Here is an 18,996-nt window from a genome sequence, read left to right as displayed (position 1 = left end):
GCAGCCCAGCCTATAATTCCATCAATCCACCACTGGAGGGTAACACCAAAGAGAGAGGCCACGCTCAACTGAGGCCAGATGCCACGCTACAAAGCAAGGCCGAGGACTGAGGCCTAGTCTTTGCTACAACCGAGGTAATGCAGCTGCCTCACTGCCTGTCTATCCACCAAACAAGGGAAGCAATCAATTCCCAACAGAATCTTGTGATCACAAAAGGAACATTCAAGGCAGTCACTTGCAGTTCCACTGCACGCTGCCTTCACAGCCACTCGAAGGCACCAACTCTGATACCCCCGAGTAGCTCACAGCAGCATGGTCTCCACACAGGTCAGCTCTTCCGAACCCAATCCAGTTTCTCCTGCTGCCTGACAGCCCAGCTCATCCCCCGGCCCGACTCAGTGGGCCGATACGATGCCCTCGGCCCGATGGACTGATATGATGTGCCCAGCCCAAAGCGCTGACTCACCTTCTCTGAACTGCCTGTCGGATCTTTTGACAACCCAGCTGCTGTTGGAGTCAAGAATAGTCTTACTATGTATAAAAACACATGTAACAAAGGGAAAAAGCACCTTTAGTTGGCCCCCAAGAGGCTGCTGCTTGTATACATGCCACCATCTTGCTGGAAGGAATGAGGTTTGACATGTTGCACATTCAGAGATGTTCTTTTGCACACCATTGTTGTAATGTGTGCTTTTTTTTGTGTTGCAGTCGCATTCTCCTCTGAACTCTCTCATTAATAAGGCATTTTCACCCACAGAACTGACACTCACTGGATGTTTTTTTGTTACACCATTCTTTGTAAACATTTTAGATTGCTGTGCATGAAAATCCCAGGAGATCAGCAGTTTCTGAGATACTCAAACCACCCCGTTTGGCACTGAAAATCATTCTACTGTCAAAGTCACTTAGATCACCTTTCTTCACCATTCTGTGGTTAGGTCTGAATAACTACAGGCCCTCTTTGACCTTGTTGGCATGTTTTTATGCACCGAGTTGGTGCCACATGGATATCTGAATTAATAAGCAGTTGTACAGGTGTCCCCAGTAAGCTGAGTACAACACAAGATGAACTCTGAATGGTTATAAAGGCAGCAGCAATTTTGTGATCTGGGGTGTAATAAACTGTTTTCTCTTCTGATTTACGGTCTGAAGGTCGATAAGTCACTTGGACCAGATGGACTACACCCCAGGGTTCCGAAAGAGGTGGCTGAAGAGATTGTGGAGGCATTAGTAATGCTCTTTCAGGAATGCAGACAGAATGTTTTTAAAGTCACTAAAGTATTACCTAATTAGCGGTCACTAAAAAGGCAACTAAAACAAACATAAGGAGAAAAAAAGATGAAATATAAAGTTAAGCTAGCCAATAACATCAAAGAAAATATCAAAAGTTTTTTCAAATAGAAAAGGAGTAAAAGAACGGCTTGAGTAAATATTGTACAGCTGACAAATGACGCTGAGAAATAGTATTGGGGGAAGAAAAACTGGCCGACAAATTGAATAAGTATTTTGCATTAGTCTTCACTGTGGAAATCACTAGCAGTGTGCCAGAAATTTGAGTGTATCAGGGAGCAGAAGTGTGTAAAGTTGCCATTACTAAGGAACAGGCGATTATAAAATTGAAGGGTCAGAAGGTAGATAAGTCACTTGGACCAGATGGTGTACACCCCAGGGTTCCGGAAGAGGAGGCTGAAGAGATCGTGGAGGCATGCGTAATGCTCTTTGGGGAATCAATGGATTCTGACATTTTCCCGGAAACCTGGAAAATTGCGAACGTTATTCCACTCTTCAAGAAGGGAGGGAGGCAGAAGACAGGAAACTATAGGCCAGTTAGCCTGACATCAATGGTTGGGAAGATGTTGGAGGCCATTATTCAAGATGAGGTTTCAGGGTGCTTGGAGGCACATGATAAAACAGGCCAAAATCAGCATGGTTTCCTTAAGGGAAAATTTCACCTGACAAACCTGCTGGAATCCTTTGAAGAAATAACAAGCAGAATAGACAAAGAAGTATGTTGTGTATTTGGATTTTAAGAAGGCCTTTGACAAAGTGCCACATATGAAGCTGCTTAACAAGCTATGAGCCCACGGCATTATGGGAAAGATACTAGCATGGATAGAAGGCTGATTGACTGGCAGGAAGGAAAGAATGGGAGCCTTCTTTGGGTTGGCTGCCAGTGGCCAGCGGTGTTCTGCAGGGGTTGGTATTGGAGCCACTGCTTTTCATGTCTTCTATGGATGATTTAGATGATGGAATTGGTGGCTTTGTGGCCAAGTTTGCAGATGATACCAAGATAGTTGGAGGTGAAGGTAGTGTTCATGAAGCAGGGAGTCTGGAGTAGGACTTACTGATTTGGAGAATGGGTAAAAAAGTAGCAAATAGAATATTATGTAGAGAAATGTATGGTCATGCACTTTATTAGAAGGAAGAAAGGTGTAGACTGTTTTCTAAAGGGGGAGAAAATTCAAAAATCCGAGATGCAAGGAACTTAGGAGTCTGTGCAGGATTCCCAGAATTTGCAGGTTGAGTCGGTGGTGAGGAAGGCAATGCGACATTAGCATTTATTTCAAGAGGACTAGAATATAAAAGCAAGGAAGTAACACTGAAGCTGTATAAGGCATTGCTTGACTGCACTTGGATTATTGTGAGTAGTTTTGGGTTCTTTATATAAGAAAAGATGTGCTGGCATTGGAGAGGGTCCAGAGGAGGTACACAAGAATGAATGTGGGAATGAAAGGGTTAACATCTGTGGAGTGTTTGATGGGTTAGGGTTCAAAAGCAGTTTATTCAAAGGAGTTTAAAAGAATGGGAGGGGATCTCATTGAAACCTACCGAATGTTGAAAGGCTGAGATAGAGTGGATGTGGAGAGGATGCTTCCTATACTGGTGGAATCTATGACCAGAAGGCACAACCTTGGCCGAGAGAGACACACACACAATTAAAATGGAGATTAGGAAGAGTTTCTTCTGCTAGAGGGTGGTGAATCTGTGGAATTCATTTCCACAGGCGGCTGTGGAGACCAAGTCATTGAGTATGTTTAAAGTGGAGGTGGGTAGGTTCTTGATTAATCAGGGCATCAAAGATTATGGAGAGAAGGCAGGAGAATGGGGTACAGAATTATAATTAATCAGCCACAATGGAATGGCCGAGCAGGTTCCATGGGCCAAATCATAGAGACGTCATTTGTGTTATGGTGGTTGTGTTGCTTCAAAACTGTCTCTGCCATAATTGTTTATAATGCAAACCCATATCACTTGTGGATACATTAAGAAATGAGAGCTGAAAGAAAATAAAGTGAGTTTATTTATTATTTAAATACATTCTGTAAGAGTGAATTTCAATCCACATCTCAAATGTTTGAGTTATGATTTGTGGATTTTGTACAGATCAATTCCATAACCTGAATGACCATAGAATTATTTCACTTCACTTGTTTTAGAGAAACAGTAATGTTATTGTGGAGATTCTGGGTTTAACAATATTGTTTAAAATAATCATCAATAAATCATGCCTCGATGTCACCTGTTGCAGCCAGCAGGGATGAAGATGCCAGAGCCGGCTGTGTACTGGGTTGGGGGCTGCCTTCCCATGTTCCCTGGGTAACAGACAAGCACAAGTGCGAGATGAGGAACTGCTGCGGGCTTGTTCTTGCAGAGATGTGGCTCCAGGACAACATCCCATGCACCGTCAATCTACAGGCCATATGACTTGTTTATGTATCATTATTATTTGTTACTGTATGTGTTTCTTTTATAATTGTATGTGCTGTGTGTGCCTCGTGCTCTATGTGATTGTTGGTTCTATGCTTTGCACCTTGAACTAACATGTTTATATTTTGCTTTTTTTCCCCCTCAACTCAGATGATCTTCCTTGTTTCAGCAGCCAATGTACAATAATCCACATGGACACACGTTTTTCAATGCTACGTGGAGAGTTTCACCTTACCGTTTAATTGCTTTGTAGCAGATAATAACAGCCACTACCAGGAAGGCAAGCGTAGCACAGCCCACTGCAATTACAATCACCATGTCCGTCCACCAGGGCTTCAATGGCGGATAATTTGTCGGCTTTACAACTGTAAAAGAGAGAGAAAGACATAACTTTTACCATTTGTGCTGAAATGGCACACTACTTTGTGCTCCAAGTACCCTGCGACCTTAATAATCAACTGTAACATCTTCCCAACCACTGAGGTCAGCCTAACAGGATTATAGTTTCCGGCCTCTCTCCCTTCTTGAAGAGTGGAGTGACGTTTGCAATTTTCCAGTTTTCCAGAACCATTCCAGAATCTAGTGACTCTTGAAAGATCATTACTAATGCCTCCACAATCTCTTCAGCCTCCTCTTTCAGAACCCTGGGGTATACACCATCTTGTTCAGGTGGCTTATCGACCCTCAGACCATTCCGTTTCCCAAGAATCTTCTCTCTAGTTGTGGTAGCTTCACACACTTCATGACCCCTGACACCTGAAACTTCCACCATACTGTCAATATCTTCCACCATGAAGACTGATGCAAAATACTTACTCAGTTCGTCTGCCATTTTGTTGTCCCCCATTACTACCTCTCCAACATCACTTCCCAGCAGTTCAATACCCACTCTCTTCTTTCTTTTACATTTTATGTATCTGAAGAAACTTTTGGTATCCTCTTTTTTTGCTAGCTTACTTTTTATTCCTTTTTTACCTTCTTAATGACTTTTTCTGCTGCCTTCTGTTGCTTTTTAAAAGCTTCCCAATCCTGTTATTTCCCACTAATTTTTTGCTCTATTATATGCCCTCTCTTTGGCTTTTATGTTGGCTTTGACTTTACTTGTTAGCCACACTTGTGTCACCTTTCATTTAGAATACTGAATTATGAAAGGAATTTTTCATCACACACAATTTTATGTAATGTTGATTGAAAATATATTGAATAATATTATGCAAAAATTAATCTGCTTAAATGTATCATTTAGTGCATTTTTGATATAGTTCAAAGTAAATTTATTACCTAAGTACATATATGTTGGCATATACAACCCTCAGATTCATTTTCATGTGTGAATACTCAATAAATCTATAGAATACTACCCATAACAGAATCAATAACAACAAACTGCACGTATCAAAAGAAGGAAACAATAATAAATAAGTAAACAAATATAGAGAACAAGAGATGAAGAATCCTTGAAAGTGAGTCCATTGCTTGTGGGAACATTTCAATGTTGGGGCAAGTGAAGTTGAGTGAAAAGTTGAAAAGTTGAAAAAGTTGAACCCTTTTGGTTCAAGAGCCTGATGGTTCAGGGGTACTAACTGTTCCTGAACATGGTGGTGAGAGTCCTGAGTCTCCTGTATCTTCTTCCCAATGACAGCAGTGAGAAGAGAGCTTGACCTGGTTAGTGTGAGTCCTTGATGATAGATGCTGCTTTCCTGCAACAATTCCTCAGTAGAGTTGTGCTCGATGGTTAGCAGGGCTTTACCTGCAATGGCCTTGGCTGTACCTACTACTTTTTGTAGGATTTTCCATTCCAGGCCATTGGTGTTTCCATACCAGGCTGTGATGCAGCCAGTCAATCTGCATATCTATAGAAGTATGTCAAAGTATTAGATGTCATGCTGAATCTCTGCAAACTCCTAAGGAGGTAGAGGTGCTGCCTGCTTTCCCCATAATTACACTTACATGCTGGGCCCTGGACAGGTTCTCCAAAATAATAGCACTCAGGAATTTAAAATTGCGGACCCTCTCCACCTCTGGCCACCCGATGAGACTAGCTCATGAAACACTGGTTTCCTTACCCTGAAATCAAAAGTCAGCTCTTTGGTTGTGCTGACATTGAGTTGTTGTGGGACCACTCAGACAGATTTTCAGTCTCCCTCCTGTATGCTGATTCATCACCACCTTTGAGTCAGTCTATGATGGTGGTATCAACATCAGATTTGACTATGGTTCTGGAGCTGTGCTGAGCCACACTGTAATGGGTGTAAATCAAGTCAAGCGGGGACAAAGCACACAGCCTTGTGCTGCCACTGATAATATTGCTAACCTGTTTAATTAAAACTGTCAGTAGCAAATTGAATTGCTTTAACATTTAAATGGGAAGAACATGATTGAGAAAGCTTGCTGTCAGAGATACTCAGAACAGTGAAAGAGCTTGACTATCGATTATGTCAGTGAGACAAGGCCTATAGTTATTTTTAAGTATTTGGTGTCCGTACAACTACATATCCTGTCTGTAACAGAAATGGTACCACAGCCAGGATCAACAGCTTCTTCCACCAGGCCATCAGACTGATTAACTCACGCTGATACCATTGTATTTCTCTGCTATATTGACTGTCCTGTTGTACATACTATTTATTACAAATTACTATAAATTGCACATTGCACATTCAGACGGAGACGTAACGTAAAGATTTTTACTTCTTGTATATGTGAAGGATTTAAGAAATAAAGTCAATTCAATTGAATTCAATAGGTACAGCACTGTAGCAATGTTTGAGAGAAACGTGGTAGTAGTTTAGAAGGGTCAAGTATGACCTGAATTATGAGTCATTTTCTGGTTTGGGTGCGTGTAGCATTGCTTCAGTCTTCTCTTGTGACTTACGTAAGCCGAACTTGTCAATGTCATGTCCACAATATAAGATTTCATTCTTGAATGACTGACACTTCTCTCTCTTTGCACACAGACTATACTCACTCAGCCTGGTCAGCACTTTACTGAGGTTCTGGAGGGGCTCGTCATCATTCTTGCTAGTCACAATGATGTTCATAAGACAATACTACATAGCAGCAGAATTAGGCCATTCAGCCCATCCAGTCTGCTCCGCCATTCCATCATGGATGATCCCGGATCACACTCAACCCCAAGATAAAACTGCGTTCCTTACATATCTTGGAGCACTTGGTCCATTGCTCTTTGCCAAATTTCTCGAGCTGATGCAAGACTGTGAGACAAGACTGTGATACTGGAACAGTCCCCTGTGAGTGTTGATTGTGAGGGACTTCCTGCCTGACTCCTCAATCTCTATTTGCAGATAGGCTTGTGACAACTCAATCTTTGAAAACTTCTCCCTGACTGCCAAAGATGCAAATATATCTTCTATTTGTGGCAGGAGATACCATACAGTACGCAACACAGGGTTGGTGCCCACTTTGAAGGCCGAGATCATCCAAACGGCTCTGGCCTTCCCTTTCTTGATCACTTTGACAATGGGTGTGGCCTGATCTCCACTCAGCCTTGGAGAGAAGGCAGGTTGCCTGCAAGCTCTGAAGTTCACCATCCACTTTCGGGTAGTGTACCAGGCATTATGGAATCTTGGTGTTGCTGCTTCATTCAATTCAATGCTGGCCTTCATGACTTTGAACACCTTCTCATTAGCATTAAGCAGCTGTGACAGTTTCTGCTTCATGCCACTGTTTGGGCTACTTTTGACTGTTGATGACGTGTTGAACGTTTGATGGTACGCCAGTCTAGTTGGATTTTTCTCAACCATGCATCCCCACTTATCAAGAGACAAAGCTCTAATTGCTGTGTGTTGACTCCACATGTCACATTCACTTTCAGTCTGCCTTTGGGAGACACTTTGTGCTCCTGTGTAGGTCGTTAGCATCACCAAGGTATTTTCTAATGGTAGTTTAGAAAACAGGCTGTTGCAGACAGCCTTACCGCTAGTCTCCTTCAGAAACGTAACATTGTATCAAGTTTTACAGTAGTATAGACTTAGAAAAATGCACAGAGATAGATGTATCATGTTGTATAGAGTTATAGAGTTAGAGAGTTGAACAGATTTATAGTATGTAGAGTTCTATAGGTATACAAAGTTGTATACAGTTGCATAAGTCTTTAGAGTGAGAGTGTTGTATAAGTTGGGGAGCTGTATAGACCTAGAGAGTTGTACAGAGTTCAATATCTGTAGAGTCAGAGAGTTGTACAGGGTCAGGGAGTTGTAGAGGGTCAGGGAGTTGTAGTGTCAGGGAGTTGTACAGGGTCAGAGAGTTGTAGAGTCAGGGAGTTGTAGAGGGTCAGGGAGTTGTAGTCTCAGGGAGTTGTACAGGGTAAGGGAGTTGTAGAGTCAGGGAGTTGTACAGGGTAAGGGAGTTGTAGAGTCAGAGAGCTGTACAGGGTCAGGGAGTAGTACAGAGTAAGGAAGTTGTAGAGTCAGGGAGTTGTACAGGGTCAGGGAGTTGTAGAGTCAGGGAGTTGTCCAAGGTCAGGGAGTTGTAGAGTCAGGTTGTTGTACGGGGTCAGGGAGTTGTACAGAGTCAGGGAGTTGTAGAGTCAGGGCATTGTACAGGGTCAGGGAGTTGGAGAGGGTCAGGGAGTTGTACAGGGTCAGGGAGTTGTCCAGGGTCAGGGAGTTGTAGAGTCAGGGAGTTGTAGAGTCAGGGAGTTGTAGATTCAGGGAGTTCTAGGGTCAGGGAGTTGTAGAGGGTCAGGGAGTTGTACAGGGTCAGGGAGTTGTAGAGTCAGGGAGTTGTAAAGTCACGGAGTTGTACAGGGTCAAGGAGTTGTACAGGGTCAGGTAGTTGTCGAGTCAGGGAGTTGTAAAGAGTCAGGGAGTTGTAGAGTGAGGGAGTTGTACAGGGTAAGGGAGTTGTAGAGTCAGAGAGCTGTACAGGGTCAGGGAGTAGTACAGAGTAAGGAAGTTGTAGAGTCAGGGAGTTGTACAGGGTCAGGGAGTTGTAGAGTCAGGGAGTTGTACACGGTCAGGGAGTTGTAGGGTCAGGGAGATGTACGGGGTCAGGGAGCTGTAGAGTCAGGGAATTGTACCGAGTCAGGGAGTTCTACAGGGTCACGGAGTTGTACAGGGTCAAGGAGTTGTACAGGATCAGGTAGTTGTCGAGTCAGGGAGTTGTAAAGAGTCAGGGAGTTGTAGAGTGAGGGAGTTGTACAGGGTAAGGGAGTTGTAGAGTCAGAGAGCTGTACAGGGTCAGGGAGTAGTACAGAGTAAGGAAGTTGTAGAGTCAGGGAGTTGTACAGGGTCAGGGAGTTGTAGAGTCAGGGAGTTGTACACGGTCAGGGAGTTGTAGGGTCAGGGAGATGTACGGGGTCAGGGAGCTGTAGAGTCAGGGAATTGTACCGAGTCAGGGAGTTCTACAGGGTCACGGAGTTGTACAGGGTCAAGGAGTTGTACAGGATCAGGTAGTTGTCGAGTCAGGGAGTTGTAAAGAGTCAGGGAGTTGTAGAGTGAGGGAGTTGTGCAGGGTCAGGGAGTTGTAGAGTCAGGGAGTTGTACAGGGTCAGGGAGTTGTACAGGGTCAGGGAGTTGTACAGGGTCAGGGAGTTGTAGTGTCAGGGAGTTGTAGTGTCAGGGAGTTGTAGAGAGAGGGAGTTGTAAGGGGTCAGGGAGTTGTACAGTCAGGGAGTTGTCCAGGGTCAGGGAGTTGCAGAGTCAGGGAGTTGTACAGAGTCAGGGAGTTGTACACGGTCAGGGAGTTGTAGGGTCAGGGAGTTGTACAGGGTCAGGGAGTTGTAGAGGGTCAGGGAGTTGTAGAGGGTCAGGGAGTTGTAGGGCCAGTGAGTTGTATAGGGTCAGGGAGTTGTAGGGTCAGGGAGTTGTAGAGGGTCAGGGAGTTGTAGAGTCAGGGAGTTGTACGGGGTCAGGGAGTTGTAGGGTCAGGGAGTTGTAGGGTCAGGGAGTTGTAGAATCAGGGAGTTGTAGAATCAGGGAGTTGTACGGGGTCAGGGAGTTGTGGGGTCAGGGATTTGTACAGGGTCAGGGAGTTGTAGAGTCAGGGAGCTGTAAAGTCAAGGAGTTGTACAGGGTCATGGAGTTGTACAGGGTCAGGTAGTTGTAGAGTCAGAGAGTTGTAAAGAGTCAGGGAGTTGTAGAGTGAGGGAGTTGTGCAGAGTCAGGTAGTTGTACAGAGTCAGGGAGTTGTACACGGTCAGGGAGTTGTACAGGGTCAGAGAGTTGTAGGGTCAGGGAGTTGTACAGGGTCAGGGAGTTGTAGAGGGTCAGGGAGTTGTAGGGTCAGGGAGTTGTAGATGTCAGGGAGTTGTACAGGGTCAGGGAGTTGTGGGGTCAGGGAGTTGTAGAGTCAGGGAGTTGTACACGGTCAGGGAGTTGTACAGGGTCAGGGAGTTGTAGAGTCAGGGAGTTGTACAGGGTCAGGGAGTTGGAGAGGGTCAGGGAGTTGTACAGAGTCAGGGAGTTGTACAGGGTCACGGAATTGTATGGGGTCAGGGAGTTGTACAGGGTCAGGGAGTTGTAAAGTCAGGGAGTTGTACAGGGTCAGGTAGTTGTAGATTCAGGGAGTTGTAGAGTCAGGGAGTTGTACAGGGTCAGGGAGTTGTACAGGGTCAGGGAGTTGGAGAGGGTCAGGGAGTTGTACAGGGTCAGGGAGTTGTACAGGGTCAGGGAGTTGTACAGGGTCACGGAATTGTACGGGGTCAGGGAGATGTACAGGGTCAGGGAGTTGTAAAGTCAGGGAGTTGTAAAGAGTCAGGGAGTTGTAGATTCAGGGAGTTGTAGAGTCAGGGAGTTGTACAGGGTCAGGGAGTTGTAGAGTCAGGGAGTTGTAGATTCAGGGAGTTCTAGGGTCAAGGAGTTGTAGACGGTCAGGGAGTTGTGCAGGGTCAGGTAGTTGTCGAGTCAGGGAGTTGTACAGGGTAAGGGAGTTGTAGAGTCAGAGAGTTGTACAGGGTCAGGGAGTTGTAGAGTCAGAGAGTTGTACAGGGTCAGGGAGTAGTACAGAGTAAGGAAGTTGTAGAGTCAGGGAGTTGTACAGGGTCAGGGAGTTGTAGAGTCAGGGAGTTGTACATGGTCAGGGAGTTGTAGGGTCAGGGAGATGTACGGGGTCAGGGAGCTGTAGAGTCAGGGAATTGTACAGAGTCAGGGAGTTGTAGAGTCAGGGAGTTCTACAGGGTCAGGGAGTTGTACAGAGTCAGGGAGTTGTACAGGGTCAGGGAGTTGTACGGGGTCAGGGAGTTGTACAGGGTCAGGGAGTTGTAGAGTGAGGGAGTTGTGCAGAGTCAGGGAGTTGTACGGGGTCAGGGAGTTGTACAGGGTCAGGGAGTTGTAGCGGGTCAGGGAGTTGTAGGGTCAGGGAGTTGTAGATGTCAGGGAGTTGTACAGGGTCTGGGAGTTGTGCGGTCAGGGAGTTGTACAGGGTCAGGGAGTTGTAGAGTCACGGAGTTGTCCAAGGTCAGGGAGTTGTGGGGTCAGGGAGTTGTACAGCATCAGGGAGTTGTACACGGTCAGGGAGTTGTACAGAGTCAGGGTATTGTACAGGGTCAGGGAGTTGGGGAGGGTCAGGGAGTTCTACAGGGTCAGGGAGTTGTACGGGGTCAGGGAGTTGTACAGGGTCAGGGAGTTGTACGGGGTCAGGGAGTTGTACAGGGTCAGGTAGTTGTAGATTCAGGGAGTTGTAGAGTCAGGGAGTTGTACAGGGTCAGGGAGTTGTCCAGGGTCAGGGAGTTGTAGAGTCAGGGAGTTGTAGAGTCAGGGAGATGTACAGGGTCAGGGAGTTGTAAAGTCAGGGAGTTGTAAAGAGTCAGGGAGTTGTAGATTCAGGGAGTTGTAGAGTCAGGGAGTTGTCCAGGGTCAGGGAGTTGTAGAGTCAGGGAGTTGTAGATTCAGGGATTTCTAGGGTCAGGGAGTTGTAGAGGGTCAGGGAGTTGTACAGGGTCAGGGAGTTGTAGAGTCAGGGAGTTGTAAAGTCACGGAGTTGTACAGGGTCAAGGAGTTGTACAGGGTCAGGTGGTTGTCGAGTCAGGGTGTTGTAAAGAGTCAGGGAGTTGTAGAGTCAGGGAGTTGTACGGGGTCAGGGAGCTGTAGAGTCAGGGAGTTGTACAGAGTCAGGGAGTTGTACAGGGTCAGGGAGTTCTCCAGGGTCAGGGAGCTGTAGAGTCAGGGAGTTGTAGAGTCAGGGAGTTGTACAAGGTCAGGCAGTTGTAGAGTCAGGGAGTTGTACAGGGTCAGGGAGTTGTACAGGGTCAGGGCGTTGTACCGGGTCAGGTAGTTGTAAAGTCAGGGAGTTGTAAAGAGTCAGGGAGTTGTAGAGTGAGGGAGTTGTACTGAGTCAGGTAGTTGTACAGAGTCAGGGAGTTGTACACGGTCAGGGAGTTGTACAGGGTCAGGGAGTTGTAGGGTCAGGGAGTTGTACAGGGTCAGGGAGTTGTAGAGGGTCAGGGAGTTGTACAGGGTCAGGGAGTTGTAGGGTCAGGGAGTTGTGGGGTCAGGAAGTTATGGGGTCAGGGAGTTGCAGAGGGTCAGGGAGTTGTAGAGTCAGGGAGTTGTAAAGTCAGGGAGTTGTACAGGGTCAGGGAGTTGTAGAGTCAGGGAGTTGTACATGGTCAGGGAGTTGTAGAGTCAAGGAGTTGTCCAGGGTCAGGTAGTTGTAAAGTCAGGGAGTTGTAAAGAGTCAGGGAGTTGTAGAGTGAGGGAGTTGTACAGAGTCAGGTAGTTGTACAGAGTCAGGGAGTTGTACACGGTCAGGGAGTTGAGAGTCAGTGCGTTGTCCAGGGTCAGGGAGTTGCAGAGTCAGGGAGTTGTACAGAGTCAGGGAGTTGTAGACGGTCAGGGAGTTGTACAGGGTCAGGGAGTTGTAGTGTGTCAGGTAGTTGTAGAGTCAGGGAGTTGTAGAGGGTCAGGGAGTTGTAGGGTCAGGGAGTTGTACAGGGTCAGGTAGTTGTAGAGCCAGGGAGTTTTAAAGTCAGGGAGTTGTACAGCGTCAGGTAGTTGTAGAGTCAGGGAGTTGTAAAGAGTCAGCGAGTTGTAGATTCAGGGAGTTGTAGAGTCAGGGAGTTATACGGGTCAGGGAGTTGTACAGGGTCAGGGAGTTGTACAGGGTCAGGGAGTTGTAGAGTCAGGGAGTTGTAAAGAGTCGGAGTTGTAGAGTCAGGGAGTTGTACACAGTCAGGGAGTTGTACAGGGTTAGGGAGTTGAAGGGTCAGGGAGTGTACAGGGTCAGGGAATTGTAGAGGGTCAGGTATTTGTAGACTCAGGGAGTTATACGGGGTCAGGGAGTTGTAGAGTCAGGGAGTTGTCCAGGGTCAGGGAGTTGTAGAGTCAGGGAGTTGTATAGGGTCAGGGAGTTGTAGAGGCAGGGAGTTGTAAAGTCAGGGAGTTGTACAGGGTCAGGTAGTTGTACAGTCAGGGAGTTTTAAAGTCAGGGAGTTGTACAGCGTCAGGTAGTTGTAGATTCAGGGAGTTGTAGAGTCAGGGAGTTGTACAGGGTCAGGGAGTTGTACAGGGTCAGGGAGTTGTACAGGGTCAGGTAGTTGTAGAGTCAGGGAGTTGTAAAAAGTCAGGGAGTTGTAGAGTCAGGGAGTTGTACAGGGTCAGGGAGTTGTACGGGGTCAGGCAGTTGTAGAGTCAGGGAGTTGTACAGGGTCAGGGAGTTGTACAGGGTCAGGGAGTGGCAAAGAGTCAGGGAGTTGTACACCGTCAGGGAGTTGTACAGGGTCAGGGGGTTGTACAGGGTCAGATAGTTGTACAGGGTCAGGAGTTGTACAGCGTCAGGGAGTTGTACAGGAGTTGTACAGTGTCAGGGAGTTGTAGAGTCAGAGTGTTGTACAGAGTCAGGGAGTTGTAGAGTCAGGGAGCTGTAGAGGGTCAGGGAGTTGTAGAGACAGGGAGTTCTATAGGGTCAGGGAGTTGTACGGGGTCAGGGAGTTGTACAGGGTCAGGGAGTTGTAGAGTCAGGGAGTTGTACAGGGTCAGGGAGTTGTACAGGGTCTGGGAACTTTACAGGGTCAGGGAGTTGTACCGAGTCAGTGTGTTGTATGGTCAGGGAGTCGTACAAGGTCAGGGAGTTGTAGAGTCAGGGAGTTGTACAGGGTCAGGGAATTGTAGAGGGTCAGGTAGTTGTAGACTCAGGGAGTTATACGGGGTCAGGGAGTTGTAGAGTCAGGGAGTTGTCTAGGGTCAGGGAGTTGTAGAGTCAGGGAGTTGTATAGGGTCAGGGAGTTGTACGGGGTCAGGGAGCTGTAGAGTCAGGGAATTGTACAGAGTCAGGGAGTTGTAGAGTAATGGAGTTCTACAGGGTCAGTGAGTTGTACAGAGTCAGGGAGTTGTACAGGGTCAAGGAGTTCTCCAAGGTCAGGGAGTTGTAGTGTCAGGGAGTTGTCCAGAGTCAGGGAGTTGTAGAGTAATGGAGTTGTAGACGGTCAGGGAGTTGTCCAGGGTCAGGTAGTTGTAAAGTCAGGGAGTTGTAAAGAGTCAGGGAGTTGTAGAGTGAGGGAGTTGTACAGAGTCAGGTAGTTGTACAGAGTCAGGGAGTTGTAGACGGTCAGGGAGTTGTCCAGGGTCAGGTAGTTGTAAAGTCAGGGAGTTGTAAAGAGTCAGGGAGTTGTAGAGTGAGGGAGTTGTACAGAGTCAGGTAGTTGTACAGAGTCAGGGAGTTGTACACGGTCAGGGAGTTCTCCAGGGTCAGGGAGTTGTAGAGTCAGGGCATTGTCCAGGGTCAGGGAGTTGCAGAGTGAGGGAGTTGTACAGAGTCAGGGAGTTGTAGACGGTCAGGGAGTTGTACAGGGTCAGGGAGTTGTAGTGTGTCAGGTAGTTGTAGAGTCAGGGAGTTGTAGAGGGTCAGGGAGTTGTAGGGTCAGGGAGTTGTACAGGGTCAGGTAGTTGTAGAGCCAGGGAGTTTTAAAGTCAGGGAGTTGTACAGCGTCAGGTAGTTGTAGATTCAGGGAGTTGTAAAGAGTCAGCGAGTTGTAGATTCAGGGAGTTGTAGAGTCAGGGAGTTGTACAGGGTCAGGGAGTTATACGGGTCAGGGAGTTGTACAGGGTCAGGGAGTTGTACAGGGTCAGGGAGTCGTAGAGTCAGGGAGTTGTAAAGAGTCAGGGAGTTGTAGAGTCAGGGAGTTGTACACAGTCATGGAGTTGTACAGGGTTAGGGAGTTGAAGGGTCAGGGAGTGTACAGGGTCAGGGAATTGTAGAGGGTCAGGTATTTGTAGACTCAGGGAGTTATACGGTGTCAGGGAGTTGTAGAGTCAGGGAGTTGTCCAGGGTCAGGGAGTTGTAGAGTCAGGGAGTTGTATAGGGTCAGGGAGTTGTACGGGGTCAGGGAGTTGTACAGGGTCAGGGAGTTGTAGAGGCAGGGAGTTGTAAAGTCAGGGAGTTGTACAGGGTCAGGTAGTTGTAGAGTCAGGGAGTTTTAAAGTCAGGGAGTTGTACAGCGTCAGGTAGTTGTAGATTCAGGGAGTTGTAGAGTCAGGGAGTTGTACAGGGTCAGGGAGTGGTACAGGGTCAGGTAGTTGTAGAGTCAGGGAGTTGTAAAAAGTCAGGGAGTTGTAGAGTCAGGGAGTTGTACTGGGTCAGGGAGTTGTACGGGGTCAGGGAGTTGTAGAGTCAGGGAGTTGTAGAAGGTCAGGCAGTTGTAGAGTCAGGGAGTTGTACAGGGTCAGGGAGTGGCAAAGAGTCAGGGAGTTGTACACGGTCAGGGAGTTGTACAGGGTCAGGGGGTTGTACAGGGTCAGATAGTTGTACAGGGTCAGGAGTTGTACAGCGTCAGGGAGTTGTACAGGAGTTGTACAGTGTCAGGGAGTTGTAGAGTCAGGGAGTTGTACAGGGTCAGGGAGTTGTAGAGACAGGGAGTTCTATAGGGTCAGGGAGTTGTACGGGGTCAGGGAGTTGTACAGGGTCAGGGAGTTGTAGAGTCAGAGAGTTGTACAGGGTCAGGGAGTTGTAGAGACAGGGAGTTCTATAGGGTCAGGGAGTTGTACGGGGTCAGGGAGTTGTACAGGGTCAGGGAGTTGTAGAGTCAGGGAGTTGTACAGGGTCAGGGAGTTGTACAGGGTCTGGGAACTTTACAGGGTCAGGGAGTTGTACCGAGTCAGTGTGTTGTATGGTCAGGGAGTCGTACAAGGTCAGGGAGTTGTAGAGTCAGGGAGTTGTACAGGGTCAGGGAATTGTAGAGGGTCAGGTAGTTGTAGACTCAGGGAGTTATACGGGGTCAGGGAGTTGTAGAGTCAGGGAGTTGTCTAGGGTCAGGGAGTTGTAGAGTCAGGGAGTTGTATAGGGTCAGGGAGTTGTACGGGGTCAGGGAGCTGTAGAGTCAGGGAATTGTACAGAGTCAGGGAGTTGTAGAGTAATGGAGTTCTACAGGGTCAGTGAGTTGTACAGAGTCAGGGAGTTGTACAGGGTCAAGGAGTTCTCCAAGGTCAGGGAGTTGTAGAGTCAGGGAGTTGTCCAGAGTCAGGGAGTTGTAGAGTAATGGAGTTGTAGACGGTCAGGGAGTTGTCCAGGGTCAGGTAGTTGTAAAGTCAGGGAGTTGTAAAGAGTCAGGGAGTTGTAGAGTGAGGGAATTGTACAGAGTCAGGTAGTTGTACAGAGTCAGGGAGTTGTAGACGGTCAGGGAGTGGTCCAGGGTCAGGTAGTTGTAAAGTCAGGGAGTTGTAAAGAGTCAGGGAGTTGTAGAGTGAGGGAGTTGTACAGAGTCAGGTAGTTGTACAGAGTCAGGGAGTTGTACACGGTCAGGGAGTTCTCCAGGGTCAGGGAGTTGTAGAGTCAGGGCGTTGTCCAGGGTCAGGGAGTTGCAGAGTCAGGGAGTTGTACAGAGTCAGGGAGTTGTAGACGGTCAGGGAGTTGTACAGGGTCAGGGAGTTGTAGTGTGTCAGGTAGTTGTAGAGTCAGGGAGTTGTAGAGGGTCAGGGAGTTGTAGAGCCAATGAGTTTTAAAGTCAGGGAGTTGTACAGCGTCAGGTAGTTGTAGAGTCAGGGAGTTGTAAAGAGTCAGCGAGTTGTAGATTCAGGGAGTTGTAGAGTCAGGGAGTTGTACAGGGTCAGGGAGTTATACGGGTCAGGGAGTTGTACAGGGTCAGGGAGTTGTACAGGGTCAGGGAGTTGTAGAGTCAGGGAGTTGTAAAGAGTCAGGGAGTTGTAGAGTCAGGGAGTTGTACAGGGTCAGGGAGTTGTACAGGGTCAGGGAGTTGTAGAGTCAGGGAGTTGTACAGGGTCAGGGAGTTGTACACGGTCAGGGAGTTGCACAGGGTCAGGGAGATGTAGGGTCAGGGAGTTGTACAGGGTCAGGGAGTTGTAGAGGGTCAGGGAGTTGTACAGGGTCAGGGAGTTGTAGGGTCAGGGAGTTGTGGGGTCAGGGAGTTATGGGGTCAGGGAGTTGCAGAGGGTCAGGGAGTTGTAGAGTCAGGGAGTTGTAAAGTCAGGGAGTTGTACAGGGTCAGGGAGTTGTAGAGGGTCAGGGAGTTGTACAGGGTCAGGGAGTTGTAGGGTCAGGGAGTTGTGGGGTCAGGGAGTTATGGGGTCAGGGAGTTGTAAAGTCAGGGAGTTGTAAAGTCAGGGAGTTGTCCAGCGTCAGGGAGTTGTAGAGTCAGGGAGTTGTAGAGTCAAGGAGTTGTCCAGGGTTAGGTATTTGTAAAGTCAGGGAGTTGTAGAGTGAGGGAGTTGTACAGAGTCAGGTAGTTGTACAGAGTCAGGGAGTTGTACACGGTCAGGGAGTTCTCCAGGGTCAGGGAGTTGTAGAGTCAGGGAGTTGTCCAGAGTCAGTGAGTTGTAGAGTCAGTGCGTTGTCCAGGGTCAGGGAGTTGCAGAGTCAGGGAGTTGTACAGAGTCAGGGAGTTGTAGACGGTCAGGGAGTTGTACAGGGTCAGGGAGTTGTAGTGTGTCAGGTAGTTGTAGAGTCAGGGAGTTGTAGAGGGTCAGGGAGTTGTACAGAGTCAGGGAGTTGTAGACGGTCAGGGAGTTGTACAGGGTCAGGGAGTTGTAGTGTGTCAGGTAGTTGTAGAGTCAGGGAGTTGTACACGGTCAGGGAGTTGTACAGGGTCAGGTAGTTGTAGAGCCAGGGAGTTTTAAAGTCAGGGAGTTGTACAGCGTCAGGTAGTTGTAGAGTCAGGGAGTTGTAAAGAGTCAGGGAGTTGTAGATTCAGCGAGTTGTAGAGTCAGGGAGTTGTACAGGGTCAGGGAGTTATACGGGTCAGGGAGCTGTAGAGTCAGGGAATTGTACAGAGTCAGGGAGTTGTAGAGTCAGGGAGTTCTACAGGGTCAGGGAGTTGTACAGGGTCAAGGAGTTCTCCAAGGTCAGGGAGTTGTAGAGTCAGGGAGTTGTCCAGAGTCAGGGAGTTGTAGAGTAAGGGAGTTGTAGACGGTCAGGGAGTTGTCCAGGGTCAGGTAGTTGTAAAGTCAGGGAGTGGGAGGGTCTGGGAGTTGTAGGGTCAGGGAGTTGCAGAGGGTCAGGCAATAGTAGAGGGTCAGCGAGTTGTAGAGTCAGGGAGTTGTACACGGTCAGGGAGTTGTACAGGGTCAGGGAGTTGTAGAGGGTCAGGGAGTTGTAGAGGGTCAGGGAGTTGTAGGGTCAGGGAGTTGTAGGGTCAGGGAGTTGTGTGGTCAGGGAGTTGCAGAGGGTCAGGGAGTTGTAGAGTCAGGGAGTTGTAAAGTCAGGGAGTTGTACAGGGTCAGGGAGTTGTAGAGTCAGGGAGTTGTACATTGTCAGGGAGTTCTGGAGTCAAGGATTTGTACAGGGTCAGGGAGTTGTACAGGGTCCGGGAATTGTCGAGTCAGGGAGTTGTAGAGTCAGGGAGTTGTATAGAGTCAGGGAGTTGTAGAGTCAAGGAGTTGTAGAGTCAGGGAGTTGTACATGGTCAGGGAGTTCTGGAGTCAAGGATTTGTACAGGGTCAGGGAGTTGTACAGGGTCCGGGAAGTGTAGAGTCAGGGAGTTGTAGAGTCAGGGAGTTGTACAGAGTCAGGGAGTTGTACACGGTCAGGGAGTTGTACAGGGTCAGGGATTTGTAGGGTCAGGGAGTTGTACAGGGTCAGGGAGTTGTGGGGTCAGGGAGTTGCAGAGGGTCAGGGAGTTGTAGAGTCAGGGAGTTGTAAAGTCAGGGAGTTGTACAGGGTCAGGGAGTTGTAGAGTCAGGGAGTTGTCCAGCGTCAGGGAGTTGTACATGGTCAGGGAGTTCTGCAGTCAAGGATTTGTACAGGGTCAGGGAGATGTAGAGTCAGGGAGTTGTACAGGGTCAGGGAGTTGTAGAGGGTCAGGGAGTTGTAGAGGGTCAGGGAGTTGTAGAGTAAAGGGAGTTGTACATGGTCAGGAAGTTCTGGAGTCAAGGATTTGTA

General features: G+C 47.8%; 1 protein-coding gene across 3 annotated transcripts in view; it reads right to left on the bottom strand.

The window, feature by feature from the left end:
- The window catches only part of prima1 (proline rich membrane anchor 1), a 542,280-nt gene that overhangs the window by 171,234 nt on the left and 352,050 nt on the right, over window positions 1–18,996 (bottom strand). For all 3 annotated transcript variants that reach the window (XM_059962693.1, XM_059962686.1, XM_059962679.1), the window contains exon 3: window positions 3,944–4,073. In XM_059962693.1, the coding sequence (XP_059818676.1) occupies window positions 3,944–4,073 (130 nt within the window). The remainder of the gene's footprint in view (window positions 1–3,943; window positions 4,074–18,996) is intronic.

Source organism: Hypanus sabinus, chromosome 2 (genome assembly GCF_030144855.1).
Source record: "Hypanus sabinus isolate sHypSab1 chromosome 2, sHypSab1.hap1, whole genome shotgun sequence".
Classification (NCBI taxonomy): Eukaryota; Metazoa; Chordata; class Chondrichthyes; order Myliobatiformes; family Dasyatidae; genus Hypanus; species Hypanus sabinus.
This window is presented reverse-complemented; position numbering and strand designations above follow the sequence as displayed.